Source organism: Varanus komodoensis, unplaced genomic scaffold (genome assembly GCF_004798865.1).
Source record: "Varanus komodoensis strain SLA01 unplaced genomic scaffold, ASM479886v1 scaffold15, whole genome shotgun sequence".
Lineage (NCBI taxonomy): Eukaryota > Metazoa > Chordata > Lepidosauria > Squamata > Varanidae > Varanus > Varanus komodoensis.
Window position 1 is genome coordinate 23,324,356 of NW_025335440.1, and position 18,352 is coordinate 23,342,707.

General features: G+C 40.4%; 1 protein-coding gene across 3 annotated transcripts in view; it reads right to left on the reverse strand.

The window, feature by feature from the left end:
- The window catches only part of ARMC3 (armadillo repeat containing 3), a 76,052-nt gene that overhangs the window by 6,714 nt on the left and 50,986 nt on the right, over positions 1–18,352 (reverse strand). For all 3 annotated transcript variants that reach the window (XM_044425299.1, XM_044425300.1, XM_044425298.1), the window contains 6 exons: positions 15,509–15,758; positions 15,108–15,244; positions 13,921–14,089; positions 12,839–12,939; positions 12,221–12,334; positions 7,972–8,049 (listed from right to left, as the gene is read on the reverse strand). In XM_044425299.1, the coding sequence (XP_044281234.1) occupies positions 7,972–8,049; positions 12,221–12,334; positions 12,839–12,939; positions 13,921–14,089; positions 15,108–15,244; positions 15,509–15,758 (849 nt within the window). The remainder of the gene's footprint in view (positions 1–7,971; positions 8,050–12,220; positions 12,335–12,838; positions 12,940–13,920; positions 14,090–15,107; positions 15,245–15,508; positions 15,759–18,352) is intronic.

The following is an 18,352-nucleotide window of genomic DNA, read 5'->3' on the forward strand; positions in this document are numbered from 1 at the left end:
AAATCAATCATTTTTGGTGATGCATTTCCTCCTACTTGGTGGTGCACAAGTGACCACCCAACCTTCCAGTACGCAGTTACGACAAGAGTTACTCCTTTGTCTTGACTAAATTGTTCTTTATATGGCATTTTTATATTTGATAGTCTTGACTGGTGTACTATGTTTATTTTACTTGATTTGTTATTTGTTTTTTTAATCTGTTAGTTGCTTTGAAGAAAAGTGATCTATAAGTATCAACATAAAATTGAGTTTACAAAACCCAGCAAACACAAATCCAGTATATAAGCAAATAGTTCAATAGTTCTGGAACACACCTCATGTAGCAAGATCTCATTGTCATCTGAGTGATCTAATGGATGGAGCCAGAATTAGTTCCCATATTTGTAAGCAGCTGAAAAAAGTCATCCAGTTTCACAAACATGGATACGAGGCAGCTATTTTGATCTACCATATCAGTCACATGTTTGTTTTTCTGTGTGATCATGAGCACATGGAAAGCCACAGAAGTTTAGAATCTGTTGCCATCAAGTGCTGAAAGGTAAATAAAGGATGTGGGACCTAAATAATGCAGAAAATATTGTGTGAAACAGACCTATGATGGCCATATTATTAGATTTATATTCTGCCCTTTTTCCTTCCAAGGAACTCAAGGTGGCTTAAATAATTCTCTTCTTCCCAATCTTATCCCCAAAGTTGGACAGTAGGCTCCATAGCTAAGCAGAGACTAGAACCCAGATGTTCTGAGTCCCAGTCCCATGCTCTCAACCACTTCACCTCACTGGCTCTCCAATTATTATATATTATTATTATTATAGGTACTGTCATTCAATATGGCTGGTAGTAATACTTTTAGAAATTTAAGAAAGATCATAATAGGGGTCTAAAATTGTGATTTATTTAGAACCATACCCAAAATTTTCCCACATGCAGTTCTTCTGTGGTATCTTATCTCTTGAGAAATTTTAGCACCCTGGAAACCCTAGCAGGTTTTTATTGTGGAACAAGTTGCATAAGTGTGGATATAAAGAAACTGAACGGGACCCTGAATTCACATGAATATAAAATTTTTCCTTTAAAAATTCTGGAAGCTTCAGAACAAAAAACTCCGAGTCAAAAAGAAAACAACAACAACTTCATAAACCCAACGACAAAGGAACAAAGGAATCAGTACAGCTGTTAAGCTGGGCTAAGGCAAGGTAAGCTGCTCCAAAGCCACCACCATCATAATGCATGACAAGATCTGTTTCACTGGACAGGCTGCACTCCCTCTTCTGCTGTATCGAGGGAGCCAACTGCGCTAGTGAACTTGGAGCGGATCACCTGCAGGTAGCCTAATGAAAAGTTAGTCCTACATATATTTGTGGATGCCACACTTTCTATGTAGCTCTTATGTGTGTAGATGGAGGCACAGTTCATTTATACAACTTAATACATCTACATCCTTTATTTACAGTGTCAATCTTGTTAGTCCATGCTGCTACTCTATTACATACTAATTTGAACAGACTGTTACTTTAAAACAAACGAAAAAATAACTATGCATTAATGGACACCACTACTTGGATGTTAAACAGCTGTTATCTGGCTGATGGGTTGTAAGACAAGAACAGGGTTGTATTCTGGGTTTAACTCAGTCAAGGTCAGACTGTATAGTTGACTGAGTCTACATGTAATCCAGCTGCATGGTACTATTTTTTAAAAACATTACCAGGTGATCTGAATCCATTCAAAATGTTTCTTCACAACAGTGTAGCTATGTAATGATACAACATCTGACATAAAGCAAACACTGTGGAGCATGGACCAGGATGGATTTTGATTTCCTGCGTTAATTAAATACTAAGATACTATAAATGAAAAAAAACCTTGATATAGCTGAAAGCCCTAAATGGTTCAGCAGTTGACAGTTGCAGAAACATTGTTCTGACTGTTTTTCAGATTTTTTTTTTCAGTTATATATGATGAAGATGCAGAAACATCCACTAATGAAGAGCTGTGTGCGCAGTTCAGTTCTGTGTACCATGGAAGGATTGTTCCCCATACCGGAAAGGTGAGCACTTACTATGAAGTCCCATTAAAATTTTTATGGATTTGTATGGATGCACAAAAGGCATCCACAATGAGTTGATTATCCATTATGCAGTATAGGCAAGGAACATGTGACCAGTTTTTTGCTTTGGCCCTGGCTTCTCTGGCAACTTTCAGCCAGTTCTTCTCTAGCCAAGCTTTTGGACTGAGCAGTGATTGAGAATCCAGAAAAAAGTAAGAAAATGGAGAGACTGTTGAAATGACTGCACAAAAAAGTCATCTTTTAGTGACCTTCAAGGGAGGGGGACAGACTTAACAAGAGTGTCCAACTTGTCACAGTGTGAGGTAAGGATGCAATACACTGCATTGGAGTGCAACTTCACACTATTTATTTCATTTCTATACGAGTGAAGCTTTCCGGGTGGTTTACAACAACCAAGTACCAAACTTTTCCCATTTCATGCAAGGAGATATCCATCATGAGATGTACAAAAGCTACTATTACAATAGCGTGGGTTCCAGAGCAAGTTGAACAAAGTTTGAGGAAAAAGCTGTTGTAGTACTCTATGGGCAGGTATGCCATACTGAACAATCCACCCTGGCAATAAGCCACAGGAGGTTGATTGTGGTACAAACAATCTCTGGTGTGCCCAACAAACAATCAAGCCCTCTGTAAGCTGTATCCCAAGGAACACTGGCAGGACTAACTTGTTTCCCCTTCTCCTCATTTGTGACAATAACCACTCTTGTAGAAGAAGAAAAAATCCTTTAAACAGAACCAGCATTTTGAGAGCCATCTATCAATCTTCCATGCTCATACTTTCCATGTTCTTGAGCACTTAGAAAGAAATGAAAAACTGATAGAACACTCAGAACAATTGAGTCCCCCACTCACCCAAACACACACACAAAGGATGAGGATCTTGCCACAAAGGAGCTATGAATCTTATTACCCAGTTTCTGTGAGAGCAGATCTCTTGCACCATTGGTCTGCCTTACCAGTTCACCTTTTGACAACTATTTGAAGCCTCTCTAGGTCAACACCTGGGTTTTTAAGAGTTGATAGTATCATATACACACTCCAACAATATACTTGGGAAGCAGTATGCACCTGAAGAACATAGCAGATATGCCCTTTTAAAGAATCTCTGACAGTTCAGTAGAGAACCAAGTGGCTTGATGTAAGTTCTAGAGTGAATAGAAGAAAGCTGTAAGTTGTACCCTGTCTGCAAATTGTGTTCCCTGAAAGTCCCACTAGTTAAATGTGTTTTCAGGAATTAAAGAATTCCTCGATTCTTGTTTCACAATCCAGACACTTCCTTCTACACCAATGCAGAAAAACCTTCCCAGTTATTTAATGTATTCAGTTAGCTGATGGAGGACAGCAGTGTTGCCTTTGTGGAGTAGACAAAAGCCAGGTGACTAGATGTAGCCAGTCTGAGTCCAAGTGCCCATCTTTGTATGAGGTCTGTCCTCAAGGGAAAGAACTATGGGTCTGTTTGCACCAGTAGAGATTTGTGAAAACAATGAACTCCCTCACCAGAATGGAGCTCTAAGCAGCACTGCCCATTCTTCCATGATTTTTCTAAGAATCTTAGCCCAAAATGCAAGAGTTACTTGGCCGGTGCAGAGTATCTGTGGCCTCCACTGATGGAGCCAGGTGTCTGAAGAAGTCCGAAAGCTGGTGGTTGGGAGAGGACATCTAGTTGGGTGAAGCCAACATGATGGTAAGGCTACCGAAGGACTGTTGTCTCCAGATTCAGGCCTCAATATCAAGGCATTGCCTGCTTAGATTAGCTTCTATATTGCAGGACCCCTAAATGTGCTGTGCAAAGTGAATACATACCCATTTCGTAGTGTATTAACTATGGTTAATGTTTTGCCATCACAGTTGAAAGAGTGGAATGTGCCACATAAATCACAGAATCCTGTGTGGCATATAAAGTCTTACATAGTTTTTATTATTGATAATATCATCTACCCCAGAAAGGGCCATAGAGAAAAAAGGATGCTGTGGAGGAAGCTCTAAACACCAAGGCAGTGGCCTCATGTGCCTTAAGGCTGCTTCAGTGCATGCAAATGAGTTTTCCATTAGATTCTTTAAGAGGGCATAATTAGAATTCATGGCTCCCGAGAGTAAGGTTGCATCAGGTACATCAGCAAAGGGCTCTTTAAGTTCTTCCATAACTTTCTGTGGTAAAGAATAATACTCTTGTGACAGGATGGAGGCTGACTGGATATCCAAAGGCGTTTGCTGTATCCCTTTTCCTTCCCTAGAGACGGCTGCATATGCTTGAGACTACAAGTGCTACAGGTCTGAGAAAACACCGAGAAGTGTTTTTTGGCAGGAAACACATACGCAAAGCACAGACTCTTCCCACTCTGAGGGTTTCCAAAATAGCATATGTGCCCTGACAAAGATCTCTGGGTTAATATTCAGATAGTTCTCAGGTGAGGTGGGAACCAAGGGGAGGGGCACAATCGCATCCCTCCATACCATTCAAGAGGATCCGCCCATTTGTTGCACTGTGTGAGGGTTGGTTGTTGCAATGGTGTCAGGGTCAGTGTGTCACAGATCAAAGTGTTTTTCTAAATGTTTATCAAATTGTATAACATTACAATTATTCTTTGTATGTTGTTCCTTATGTTACTTGTACTGCACCTGCATAGCTAAGTAGTAAAACAGTAAAATGCTTAATGAGATATTTAGAAATTTGCTTTGTATCTGTTTCTTCCTGTTCTATAGCAAACACAACTAAAGCTTGTAGCCAACGACACCTGATGAACTTTCCTTTATCCCTGGAACTGTTACCTGAGAAAACTAAGATATTAATCACTTGGTATAATATTCCTTCTGTCAATATATTCTTTGAATTGAATTGGAAATGCATAGTGAAATGCATGTTATTTTGCAAGGAAGGCAGCAGGATTGGGGGCAGGGAAGATAATATGCATGAAGATACTGAACCCAGCCATTGCCCCATTAAGGCTGACTTCAGAGCACCTACCAGCAATAAAGTTGGGAACTCAGCTAACTGGTTCACAACATATATAAGTTATGAAATAAAACGATCAATGGAGACTGGATGCAATTACCAGGGTGGCATTTTCAAAAATGCCACCCAAGTAATTTTTGGCAGGCAAAAAAGTTGGAAGTCCTCTCTGATGTTTGAGCTAAACTAGTAAGTCAGTCCATTCATCAGCAAGAGGTTCAGCACTGGGGTTCAGTCCAGAGTCATGCAGAGTTCAGTCGAAGCAAAGAAGGCAAAGGTTGGAGCAAGGCTGGAGTTGTAAAGACCAGTTCGGATGTTGTTCCCAGCACCTTGTTGGCATGCTGCTAAACCTTTTATTGAGGAGCTGACTGGATAACCCATGCTCCTAGCTGCACCTGATGACATGGGCGTGGCATGCAATCTGGCACCCAGTCTGAGAGAGAAGACCTGCATTCTTCGTTCCAAGCAACTGCTTTCTCAGGTATCTTCCCATCTCTGGTGCAGATTCTGCATTCACTCTCAAGGACTCTGTCTCTTTATCCCCTTCAACCACTGCCAGTGTATCTCCCTCCTGGGATTTTCTGTTTTTGCCTTATCCTCAAGAGCAAGGACATCCCTACAGCTAGGTGGGTCCTATTCTTCCTCAGATGAGGCCTCCTCAGCTGGAAGCATGGCACTCATCAAAGTAAAGGAGATATGAACAAATGGACAGGTGATGAGCAAGAGGTACCAGCTTGTAACTGCAAATCAAAAGAGATTTGATTTTCAAATATAACCTTTCCCATATCTGTAATACTAATCTGATGTATATTTCTGTATAACTTCTTGAACATTCAACAGATGTTGTTACCATGATGAACTTTATGGTTCCCATTCTCCAACATACCAAAGACATGACACACTGGACTTGAGAACCATGGAGAAGTATGGTACAGCTTGGAAAGCTCTCAGTATCTTTGGCAAATCATCTGCAAATAATTTCTGCTCTCCACTTGTGGCATGAGGCACAGAAGGAGAAGGACCAGTGTCTTAGGTGTTTGAGGAACTGATGGTTGCCACCATCTTGTCCAGATATTGTGCTGTGAAGCCTATCCAAGAAAGTAAGTCCACCTACTCTCTCCATGCCACCATTGCCGAACTATAGAGAGGCAAGGATACAATGCCTCAATCACAGTTCACCTGTGCTGTACATTTCCAAAATGACAGCTGTCTCCACCAAGATATCTCATGACTTTTAAGCAAAATATATAGCAACTGCCTCAAAAATATACTTGGGATATGCCAGAATGAGATACTGATGGTCACGAACAACAATCAGTATACAATCTTTACATAAAAGATAGGTCTGTTATTCATTTTCTGTACACACATTTTAAATATTCAGGACATGTCCTTAAGGTAAATAGGATAGTATTTTCAATATTTGATGGCAATTTTCTAGACAGCCTTGATAAAATCAAGACAATTAGCTACCCTTTCCTAACTTGGTAGGGGACTTTGAAAAGAGAAACTTCACAGGTATTTTATTAAAGCCTCAGCACTCCATGCATCTGTGAAAAATCAGTCTGTTATACTATTAGGGATGCTTTAAACATGGTGGAAATCCTACACCTCAGAGAAAGCTTGCATAGTGAGTATCATGAGTTATTTTGCACATGAAGATACCTGAGATATTATCATCATCATCATCATCATCATCATCATTATTATAACATTTCTATGCCGCCCCTTGCCGAAGCCTCGGGGCGGCTTACAACACAATAAGATACATTGAAATACAACAGAACGTAATAAATTACCAATAAATACAAAAATACAAAAAATACACTGAGATACAATAATATAAAATTAAAATTAACAGTATAAAATAAGTAAATAAAGAATATAGGAGGAGGAAAGAGAAGGAAGAGGAAGTTGCCCTGGCCAGATCATATATTTTAACAATTAAAATGATGTTTAAATAAAAAGGTCTTTACCTGGCGCTGAAAAACCAGTAACGACAGTGCCAGGCGGACCTCTTTGGGGAGTGAATTCCATAGGTTGGGTGCCACCGCAGAGAAAGCCCTCCTCCGAGTACTTACTCTCCTAATTTCTTTCATGGAGGGTTCCCGGAGAAGGGACTCTCCCACAGATCTCAAGGGGCGGTCGGGCATATACGGACGTAAGTGCTTGTTCAGGTAGCCAGGACCCAAGCCGTTTAGGGCTTTATAGGTCATAACCAACACCTTGAATTGGGCCCGGGCTTCAATGGGAAGCCAGTGAAGCTGATGGAGGACTGGAGTCATGTGAGCATAACGCCCCGTCCCCGTCAGCAACCTGGCAGCTCTATTTTGCACCAATTGAAGTGTTCGGACCGTCTTCAGGGGAAGCCCCACGTAAAACGCGTTACAGAAGTCTAGGCGGGAAGTCACCAGCGTGTGTGTCACCATCGCCAGGCAGTCGTACTCCAGTAGGGGCGCATATATATATGCATGCTGAAAAGTCACAGCCAAATATGGCTTCCCAACATGCATACTCACAGCATAACATGAACGTATCTGTGTGCATGTGTTTGCATTTTTCCCCATAAGGAAATGTCACTTCTGAGTAAGACATTTCTCATGTTTGGAGTGGGCCAGGGAGGTCACTGCTTGGCATTATAATTCTAGCAAGATAAAGTAGCTAGAATTAGTAGAAAGTGACCTCCAGAAGGCTTATCCAGACACATGTTTGATGTAGAAATTTATTATGTGTAATTGAAATAATGACACCATCTTTCCCTGTGTACCCGTCTCCATTTTCTTTCCCCTTCCCTTGTTTTTCTGTGTCTGTTTTTAGATTGTAATCCTCTTAAGAACTGTCACATATATTCTTTGTAAAGCACCAGTACTTCAATGGTGCAATAAAAGTAATAAAATAATAATCTGCTATTTTATGTTCGCACTTTAGTATTAAATAAGAATATGAATACCTTGATCCTTTCTCTCTATTTCCTCCTTTACTGATTGAAGAAGACCGTCCTGGAGAGTCTGGCTTTTCTTCCAAAGAGCTATCAAAATTACAAAGTAATTTCCATTTTTCTCTGAAGTCTGTAAGGCATAGGAATTCTTCAGGGACTGTGCACATATCACATAGAGGGCAATGGGAGTGATGCTCTCAAGTTCCTCCCAAGCAAAGGCAAAGTAACTACTTTGTTGTGAAACACCCCCTCTCCATGCGCTTCAAATCAAAGAACTGTTTGTAACTTTTGTGCAGTCTTATTCCCTTAACTTCTGCAGTATCTTATAATCAAGTACATCATTCTTAATCAATTCACTCCCACATACTTATCTGATTTTTATCAAGTACTGTCATCATTATGTAAACTAACAGAGACAGTGATGGTTCTATCGCTTTGTGTAAGGGGCATAAGAAAGCCATCAAAGAGGTCTCAGTGCAACAAGGTCCTTGATAGGGGATGGACATTTGCCTCTTACCAGTACAGATGCAACCTTCCTTTTACCCTTGCTACCTAACAGAAACTGAAAAGAAAACAGTATTTTAAAAATAGCTGCTCTGGTGACTCTTCCACGCCACATCACTATGCCATGCTCATTAGTTTCCATGCTGAAGGATGTGCACAAAGGCAAACTGCAATTATGCTTGTAGCTTACAATGGAAAAGCAAGAGCCATCTCTCTGCAAACACTGTTGCCCTGGGATTCTTATCTTGCTATTTTGAAGAGGAGCCAGAAGCAGTATCTTGATTATAATAAACACTACCCATGTAAATGATCCAGTGACCTTATTGAAGATATGCAGAATTGGCCTTGGGAATCTCTATGCTACTTTGGGCTCCACAGAGGAAAGAACAGCAGTAATAACAACCATCACTGCCATCACCTCAATAAGAAAGCAGAGGAGGGTCAAAATGAAAGGTACCTTGCTTTAGATCAACTTTGCCCAATGTACTACAAAATATCCAGATGGTGCCACATCTCCCATCAGCTCCAAATAGCATAGCCAATGGGTAGGGATGATGGGAAAGCAGTCTAGATTACCTGAGGGTGCCACTCTGGGGGCAGCTGCTTTAAACGATAAGACATGAACTCAAAGTGGCTAACCACTAATAAATTATCATGTTGGCCAAAAAATCTTTGATAATAAACATATCCTCTGTACACCTAATCTCATTCTCCCTATTCTTAAAAACAAGCTAACTAAAAAGAAAGAGAACAAAGCAGTAACTGAATAGTAGTAATATTAGTAGTAGCAGCAGGAGCAACAGCAGCAGCAGCAGCCCTTATCTAGAATGAATCTACAGTAAGTTAGTTGAACATGTGTCCCATTGAAATCAATGTGAAAAATGAAATCCTATACATACTTACTAAGAAATAAGTTCCACTGAGTTCAGTTGAACTTACTTGCAGGTAAATGCATACAGAGTTGCACCCTTGGTCATCACTAGCAAGTTCTGCTGATTTAAATGGAAACTAGGGTAACTTGGGACTGCAGGTGGTGCGGTGGTTTAAACTGCTGTGCTGCTGGGCTGGTAGATCGAAAGGTCACCGGTTCAAATCTTTTATATTGTTATTTATTTTATATTGTTATTTTTGTATTTTATTGTATTGTATTTTATGTTGTGAGCCGCCCCGAGGCTTCGGCAAGGGGCGGTATAGAAATATTTTAATAAATAAATAAAATAAAATCTGTACAACAGGGTGAGTTCCTGTTGCTCCGTCCCAGCTCCTGCCAACCTTGCAGTTCAAAAGCATGCAAATGCAAGTAGATAAAAAGGTACCACTTCGGTGGGCAGGTAACCGTTCCGTGCACCTCGGTGTTTAGTCAGGCCTGCCACATGACCACGGAGACTGTCTGTGGACAAACGCTGGCTCCCTCGGCTAGGAAACGGAGATGAGCACCGCCCCTAGAGTCAGGCATGACTGGACGTAATGTCAAGGGGAAACCTTTACCTTTACCTTAGGGTAACTTAATCTGAATCCAACCCTATTAATTTACTGGACATTAAAGACACACATGTGCAATGACTTTGTACAAGAGGAGAGAAGAGCTCTGCCAGCAGAGAGCAAAACCAGATGTGACTGGTAATAAAATGCAGAAATAAAAACATTTCATGCCTGAATGCAGCTTTGCATTGGGGTAAATATACACAACTATTGGTGGCATTATTTTTCACTGTTCTTTTATTATATTGAACATCTCTGTATAAAAATCGTGTTTTGGAGATGTCTAAAGTGATTACATTAGAGTGGGGAAAGACAGGAGTGCTGTCTGCAATAGCAGGAAATCACAGTGGGTATGGAGAAGCCACAGGTATTGTTAGGCATTCACTGGAGAATTTGATGTCCTGAGCCAACATTCATCAATTTAGTACCTTCCATACGTTTTAGACTACAACTCTCATCATCCACACTAGTTTCCTTGTCCTCTCCATCCATCTTGGTGAACAAAAGACGCTCCAACAACTGCTGACAAGGAATCTGGGTGCAACTGTGGCTGCAATTCTGTCTTATTCAGTGTAGATTTTAGGCAGATCAAGATTTCTGGTTCTGGATTTGCATTCTTGTTCTATTGTTTGTATGTGCTACTTCCTTTCCCCTATGCTGTTTTCATCTTTACTTTAATAAACTTCCTTAACTGAACTATTAGGCTCAAGTGATTGCCTCTTTGCACCTTCAAGGGTTGGCATGCCATCCTCTATGCCAGCTAGGCTTTTTGGTTACACTTACCCATTGCATAGTCATACTGTCTGAAGATGATGAGAACTGTAGTCCAAAATATCTGGAAGGCACCAGGTTGGAGAAGACAGTCCTATAAAGTTTGCTCTCATTATATGTGAGTTGGTAGATCTTGTTTATGCTGTTATACTATTGATAACAGCTTCCTTTGCTTAGATTTTGGATGAAAGGGTTTAGGTGTTCTTTTAAACTGTAACACACTGTGTATACTCTTTTTCAGAAATTTACTATTTCACTGCTTTGACACAATCTATATTGAGAATGATCTGAGAGTATTTTATCAATAAATGTACTTTCAAAAGTCCAAAATTCAGAGTCCATTTACAAGGGACTATTTTTTTCTTGCTAATGGGTTGGTCTGGATATAGTTTGTGTTCTTTCTTTTAATCATAACCTTAAAAGTGATTTTGATATTCATATGAATAATTATCTGCAAAATATTTTAATTGATAAGGTAATATACCATTTAATACATTTTGCCCCAGAGAGAGGGCAGCAGCTTGAAACACATAATGCATAAGCAGAAAATGGCTCAGAAAACAGGTGGTGGTGCCTGCACCTTTTAAGTGATGAATTTAACATGTAAATTTTTATTTTTGATTTCTATCAATAAAAAATGAACATTTATGAAGATGACACATTAGCACAATGAAGTACAGGAAGAGAATAACAGCCAATCTCAAGGGCTTCTTTCTTGAATGGCTCCTGCTGTTAAAAAATGGAGTTCCCTTTTCATCCAATACAATACAATTAAAAGAGAAGATGATTAAGGGTGACTAAATCCAAAGGAAATACATGACTGGCAAAGTAACCTGCAGTGTACACAGACCCCAAGAGTCAGTCATACAAACCCAGATGTAAAATGACCCCAGGTTTGAATCTTGTAATTGGAATTCTTTCCACCCTTTCCTCTTTTAAATTCACAACTCCTGTTTGTTTATATGTTTGTGTGTGTAAGGGGTGGAGATGGAATCCAAGTTGCTGTTTTTTTAGACTCTCTGGCACACCCTGTATTCCTGACAAAAATCCTCTTTGGAGATAAATTTCAGTTTCATGGAAGGAACTTTCAGTGTGAAAGCACGGCCCTAATCTGGATCAGGGCCCCCAATAGTTGGTATCAATTTTAAAAATGAAGCAGAAAATCCAAACCCATGGGATTCAGAAGTGTTGCTAATGTTACAATGACCCCAAGGGTAGAATTCCATGCACATTTAGATAGAAGATTGTTATACAAGTACCAGCAGGCATGTTCATCCTGTTTCAAAAAGATTTTAAATGCAACAGGGAGACATGTTTTGTGCTAACACTGCATCACAGCTTTCTGATTTTAATTCTTTTTTCTCTTTTCAAATGCTGAACTGGCAGGTGTTTTTCTCTCCAAAGAAAGGATGTTAATTTCCTCTGAATTTAAAATAGTTTTCTTCAGGCTTAGATTCTGTTGCACCCAGAGGAAAAATTGTGATTATACAACTTAAATACACACCTGGCTCTTTCTTTACTAGCTTTTCTGATAGTACTGGCAGAAGGTCCAATTCGGCTGGGAACAGTTTCCTGTGTTGGCCTCTCCTCCACTGGAATGGGAGGAGCTGTGGATTCCCTGGAACAACAAAGGGCACTATGTTGTTGCACACCAAACTATAGGACAAATCTTGCCTGCATAATGGGATAGTGCTATCGGCCTGAGTAACATAGAAACAGAGTGAGTCAGAAGGGGCCTCCCAGGCCATCTAGTCTGACCCTCGGCTTCCACCAGCTCCGCTCACGACATGCCCACCATGTAATGTAATGGAAAGGCCTAAGATTTACAGAAGCACAAAAAATCTTTTTTTGGAGGGACAATGTGGGGGAGGGGCTCCAGAGCATCCCAGAAAGAACAGAGCACAATCAGTTGACACAGAATAGATTACAACTTGGTGGCAGTGAGGGGAATGGAAAAATAAAGGAGGGTGAACAGAATCGCATATCCTGAAAGAGCATGAGGCTGGACTGAATCCTAAACCAGCCAAATCCACATTGCAATATTTTGCTGACAATCCTGTTTGTAAACTAATACCTCATTATCATCCTATACATATATCAAGATAATGTTTTGCAAACTTACGGTTCTGGTGATTTAGCATTTATCAAGATTATAGCACGGCGATCATTAAGCTCCTGGCCACTGAGTTCCTCTAGGGATAATAATTTTACACCAGGCTTTACCTACAGGAAAATTATAATGAAGCACAAGATAGGGATGTCAAGGAAATCCACTACAGACTCAAATGAATCTGACTTGTGGATTTGGCAACATACTGACTTTTCCAAAGTTAAAAACTTGAAAAATAAAAAACCAACAGAAATTTCACCATCACCAGGCTAATGCATAAAAATACAAATCTGCGGGTATGTGTGATAATTTAGGAAGGATTTGTGCATATACAGAAATGCAAATTTGTGTAAGTGCTCATAAATACATTTGCACAAATTCTGATTCCATCAATGTGCAGACAATGGAAGAATAGATGCCTGAAAATCTGTGAAGGCAGATGGGATATATTTAACCATGTCTGTATATCCCTACTTTCAACTTCAAGGGTGCTCACAGGCTGTCATTAGCAGTGCTTGAATGCCACATTTGTTCTACACGTATACTCAGAAAGGAATCTATATGAAGCCCTAGGCCTGAATGATCCTTATCCCTTTTCCAAAATGACTGGAAAAGAACTAGTGGAGCATTCAATTTCAGTCTTCCAAATTTTTGGCTTGTTGAGAAGTACAAACCAGGAATTATGGATTAAAACAAACTCTAGTTTCTTAGGCAAGCCAGCAAAATTACTCAGGCAATTGACTGATACCTTGAATGACTTTGATTTTGATGTATTATAAAACAAACATTTCTTTCATATGAGTCTAAGCAGTATTAATAAAGAGGACACATAATGAATTTTATGTGTATGCACATGAACTCAAGTCTTACCTTTTATTTCCATAATGATGAATCATAGTTTATCATTACATCCCAGTAGAATCAATGGGACATAAGAAAAAACCATGCATTGCTCAGGGATATGAAACCTTGACCTCCTATAAGTTTTTTAGGCACTGCTAATAAAAAAATGTTTCCAGGCTCCATTTTCTTATTAGAGAAAGAAGGACAGCAGACCTCTAAGGATTTTAAACATATACTTAAAGCAAATTTACCTGTCCATAATCATAGAACCCATCCAAAATTATGTTACCGGACGATAAAAACCCCATTTGACTATATTTCTGGGGAAGGTTGTGATCAAGTATTTTATCCAAAGCTGCTTCACTGAAGTTATTTTTGCGCCCAATGGACAGATTAATTTCTTCAAGAACGTCTAAAGCACTGTTCCAAGAAACAAATAAACAAAATATTCATTAAAATGTTTCAGTGTATTAGAAAATGTCCTCTTTTATGATGGCATTTTTTACAAAAAGTTACAGTGCACTTCGTAATGTCTAAGTACTCCTCCAGTCTTCCCTGATTTTCCATATAAGTGCATAACCCTATCAGTTATATAACTCTGTAACAGTTATACCGGAACAAAGATAGGTGCCTTCCCACCCCTTGATATCTGAGGTGGAGGTCCAGTAGCCCTCCTTGAAGGAGATTAAAAGGGAGAGTACCTGGAGGAGGGCCTTCTCTGTGGTGGTGCCCCAACTATGGAATACGCTTCCCAGAGAGGTCCACCTGGCGCCAACACTATGTTCTTTTCAGCATTGGGTGCAACCCTTTTTATTTTCTCATCATTTTAATGTTTAGATGATTTTAACTGGGGTTTTATTATCTTAAGTTGTTGGATGCTGTGCTGTTTTATCATATTCGTTTTTTCATTGTAAGCTGCCCTGAGATGCTTAATGGTGGATGGGTTAGAAAAGCTTTTACTAAATAAATAAGTAAGTAAGTAAGTCTTGGTGACTAGAATAATGCTGATTTCTCAATGAACCAGTAAAATAATAATTCATCTCAAGCACTATTTGCATGCATCTAAATAAATGAAAAAATCTTCTTCATACTTCTCTGAGTGTGCACACAGAAATGAGAGACTATCAGTGAGCTGGGTTTACAGAGCAGTATCAACAACTTCAGAGAAGAAATCCAAGAGCAAGGAAGCCAAAAAGGCTCAATGAGGATTGAGCATGTGCTAGTGGTCATAAAATGTTGACCACTGATGCAGAAAAAGGGAAAACCAAAAAGGTGGGGAAATGCGAAATCTTCAAAAGGGAAAAGCTGGTTGGAATCCTGGGGAAAAGCGGTCCACAGTGATTTCAGCACCACTCGTAAATTCGTAAGAACAAGCTATAGCAGGGTCGCCATTAATAGAGTACACTGCTCCCCTTCATTTCAGAGCCCTTCCACTCACCCTAGCCTGGTCATTTCAGCTGCTGTTGGCTCATCACTTGCGCAGACCATAACAGCCCAACAGCCATTTCTTCGGACTTCATCATTCTTCGAATGCAGGAGCTTAACAAGAGGTTCAAGACCACCTGAATTCCGTAACTAAAAAAGAAACGTTGCATGCATTCAGGAAGGAAGCTTGTTGCAAACTGACTTTTTTCATTGAGTTTGAATAATTAAAGCTGTGTCTGCACTGGTATGTTGCATTTCACATGCATTTCATTCCTGGCCAAGGAAAGGAAAGTGGTGCAAAGAGCAGCAACTCAGAATCATAATGCAACATAGTTATTTAGGAAAGTCACAAAATGCAAAGATACCAGCCTTCCTTCCCACCCCCAATAACAAGGGTTAAAATAGGCGTCTCACCTCAGCTCTTGCCTCAGCATCACAACCAAATGCAGCCACAGCAAGAGCTGCTCTGCTCTGCACAATGCTGTTGGTGGAATTCAGTGGTTCTACTATGGCATTCATGATACCGTGGCCCTGGATGCTAAGACGTAACGGCTCCTGCATGGCCAGATTTGTGAGAACAGTTGCAGCACTAGCAATGGCCCCATCTCTCTTAGTGCTCAGAACACTGATCAGTGGTTCAATGCCATCAGCTTCAGCAACAGCACTAGAAACGTGGATGAAAGGGTGACAAACCAGAACTGCATTATTCCAGTTTATTCCAAAAAGAGGCAAGGAGGAGGGACTTCTAAGAGGTTCCCCCCCACACACACACAATTATGGAACAATCTCCCACTGAGGTCTATCTGGCACCAACATTGTCATCAGGTTAAATCAGCTGAAGTGGTCAATTCAATACATTCTGCAGGACTACTATTTATAGCAGGGCTGAAACATTTACACACAATCCGACGCATACTCAGAGGTCCCACTAAGTTTAATGAAGCTAATTCACAAGAAGGGGTGCACAGTATTGTAATCTTTTATTTATTATTTATAATCAGTTATGATATTTATACCCCAGACTATTTAAAGCAAGGAACCCAAGGCAGCTTAACAATACTTGTCTTCCTCCTTCTCCATTTTATCCAGTAAGCTTCATGGCCAAATGAGCTAGAGCTACCAGAGCCCAGATCTCCTGAGTCTCAGTCCAGTACCCACTAACTGTTCTGGTTCCTTCAGAACAGTTTAATGCCTCCTTTTCCAGAAGCAAATGCAACTAAACTCAAATTTTACTTTCAGGTATGAGTGTCCTAGAGACCACCTATACATTATACCCAACACATTACTTCATTCAACATGTAACTGCATTGTTTAAAAAACACATAAATTGCAAGGGAGCCTGATCAGGGTCAAGCCCTTTGACAGAGAGGGTGTTTTATCCTTTTTCCATTGTGAATCTGATTATAACCTCTCCCACGAATGCTAGTTGCAGTGGGAGAAAGCTCCCTAAAACTTTGCAGAATGTTGAAGAGCCCTAGAGGATATTTGGAAAAGTGTATCCCTCTCCCCCTTTTTTGACCATCTGCTGGTGCTACTGTGGACTCAGCCCAATTAATTTTAATCTGAAGGAATGGAACTGGTCCTTTTTTTCTTTCAGTCTCTCTTTTTAGCTCATTCCTCTAACAGCATGACTTAATCGATATAATTTCTGAAGAGATTTTTCTCTGGATTTTCTTTTGCAAACTATCAGAGATTTTGCCTCAATCTCAGAGAAAACCACCATCATTTTTGCCAACCATAAATGGTTGATGGTGGGGGATTTTAGAAGGCCATTTTGCTCAGCCCTATTAAGAACTTGAAATTCCACTTCTTTTCAAAGAAATCCCCAGTGACATTGCTGTCCACCGGGAATGTGATAATCGTATCTGTATTTATTTCTGCATGTCTTCAAACTCACAGATGGTGTGGAAATGCTTCAGGGCACAGAAGCAGGTGCCTCTAATATTTGTTTAAATCACATAGTAGGACAGTGAGACTGTAAAGAGAATCATTTCTCTTCATTTGAATCCTGAATGAGAGATAAACCAGCCATAACACTTACTTTTCAGGAGATGATGGGATCTCGAAATTCCACAGAGCCATAGAGCTGAAGGAAGCTTTGTTAGGCCACCTGCTTATTTAGGCCTCCTGCTCAATGCAGCAAAACAGAGATGAAGCATTCCCAACAAAGGACGGTCCAGGGAAAGTGAAAGTGAAAGACAGCGTGGCAGTTATTTTTCAAAGGGAAGCGCGCCTGCAAACAGTCTACACCAGTGATGGTGACCCTTTTAGAGACTGCGTGCCCAAACTGCAACCCAAAGTCCACGTATTTATCGCAAAGTGCCAACATTGCAATAAACCCTGAAAACTGAGGTTTTAGTTTAGAAAAAACAACTAACAGCCAGTCCAAGTAAATATATATATATCCTTGACAGGGCACTGACCGGCCATGAGAAAGCTAGGGCAAGTCAGGGCTAATGAGTCCCAGCTCGTGACATCATTGCCTGGCACCGCTACTCCTTTCCAAGCATGCGCATGGCTCATCATTTCTGCCCATTCTAAACACATTCCAACCATCAAAATCATGCTGGGACATCTCCTTTTTCTAACCCTAACCCTACCCTGGTGCACACCCCTAACCCTAATACAGGGCTAACGTGCCATTGAAAAGAGGGTGACTTTGAAAAAGCCTTCCTTGAGTAGCTTTTTCTGCAATCTCAACATTTCTGCCCATTCTAAACACGTTCCCACCACCAGAATCATGCCAGGACACCTCATTTTTCTAACTCGAATCCAGTGATGGTGAACCTTTTAGAGACTAAGTGCCCAAACTGCAACCCAAAACCCACTTATTTATCGCAAATTGCCAACACCATAAAACCTGAAAAGTGTGGTTTTAGTTTAGAAAAAACAACTGATAGCCAGTCCAACTGATAGCCAGATATGTGCAAATATATATATATCCTTGGCAGCACACCGGCCATGCGAAAGCTCAGATGAGTTGCGGGGAATGAATAGCGGGTTGTGACGTCATTGCCTGGCACCACTACTCCTTTCCAAGCATGCACATGGCCCTTATGTGCACTGATGTCCGATGCTTGGCTGCTAGGGCAATGCTGGCGTGACTTGGCTCACATGCCAACAAAGAGTGCTCTGCATGCCCACTGTGCCATAGGTTTGCCACCACTGGTCTATACCCTTAAATGAATCGCAAAAGCCAATGTACACATATTTGAGAATAAGCTCTACTCAACTCAGTAGGACTTACTCCTGAGTAAG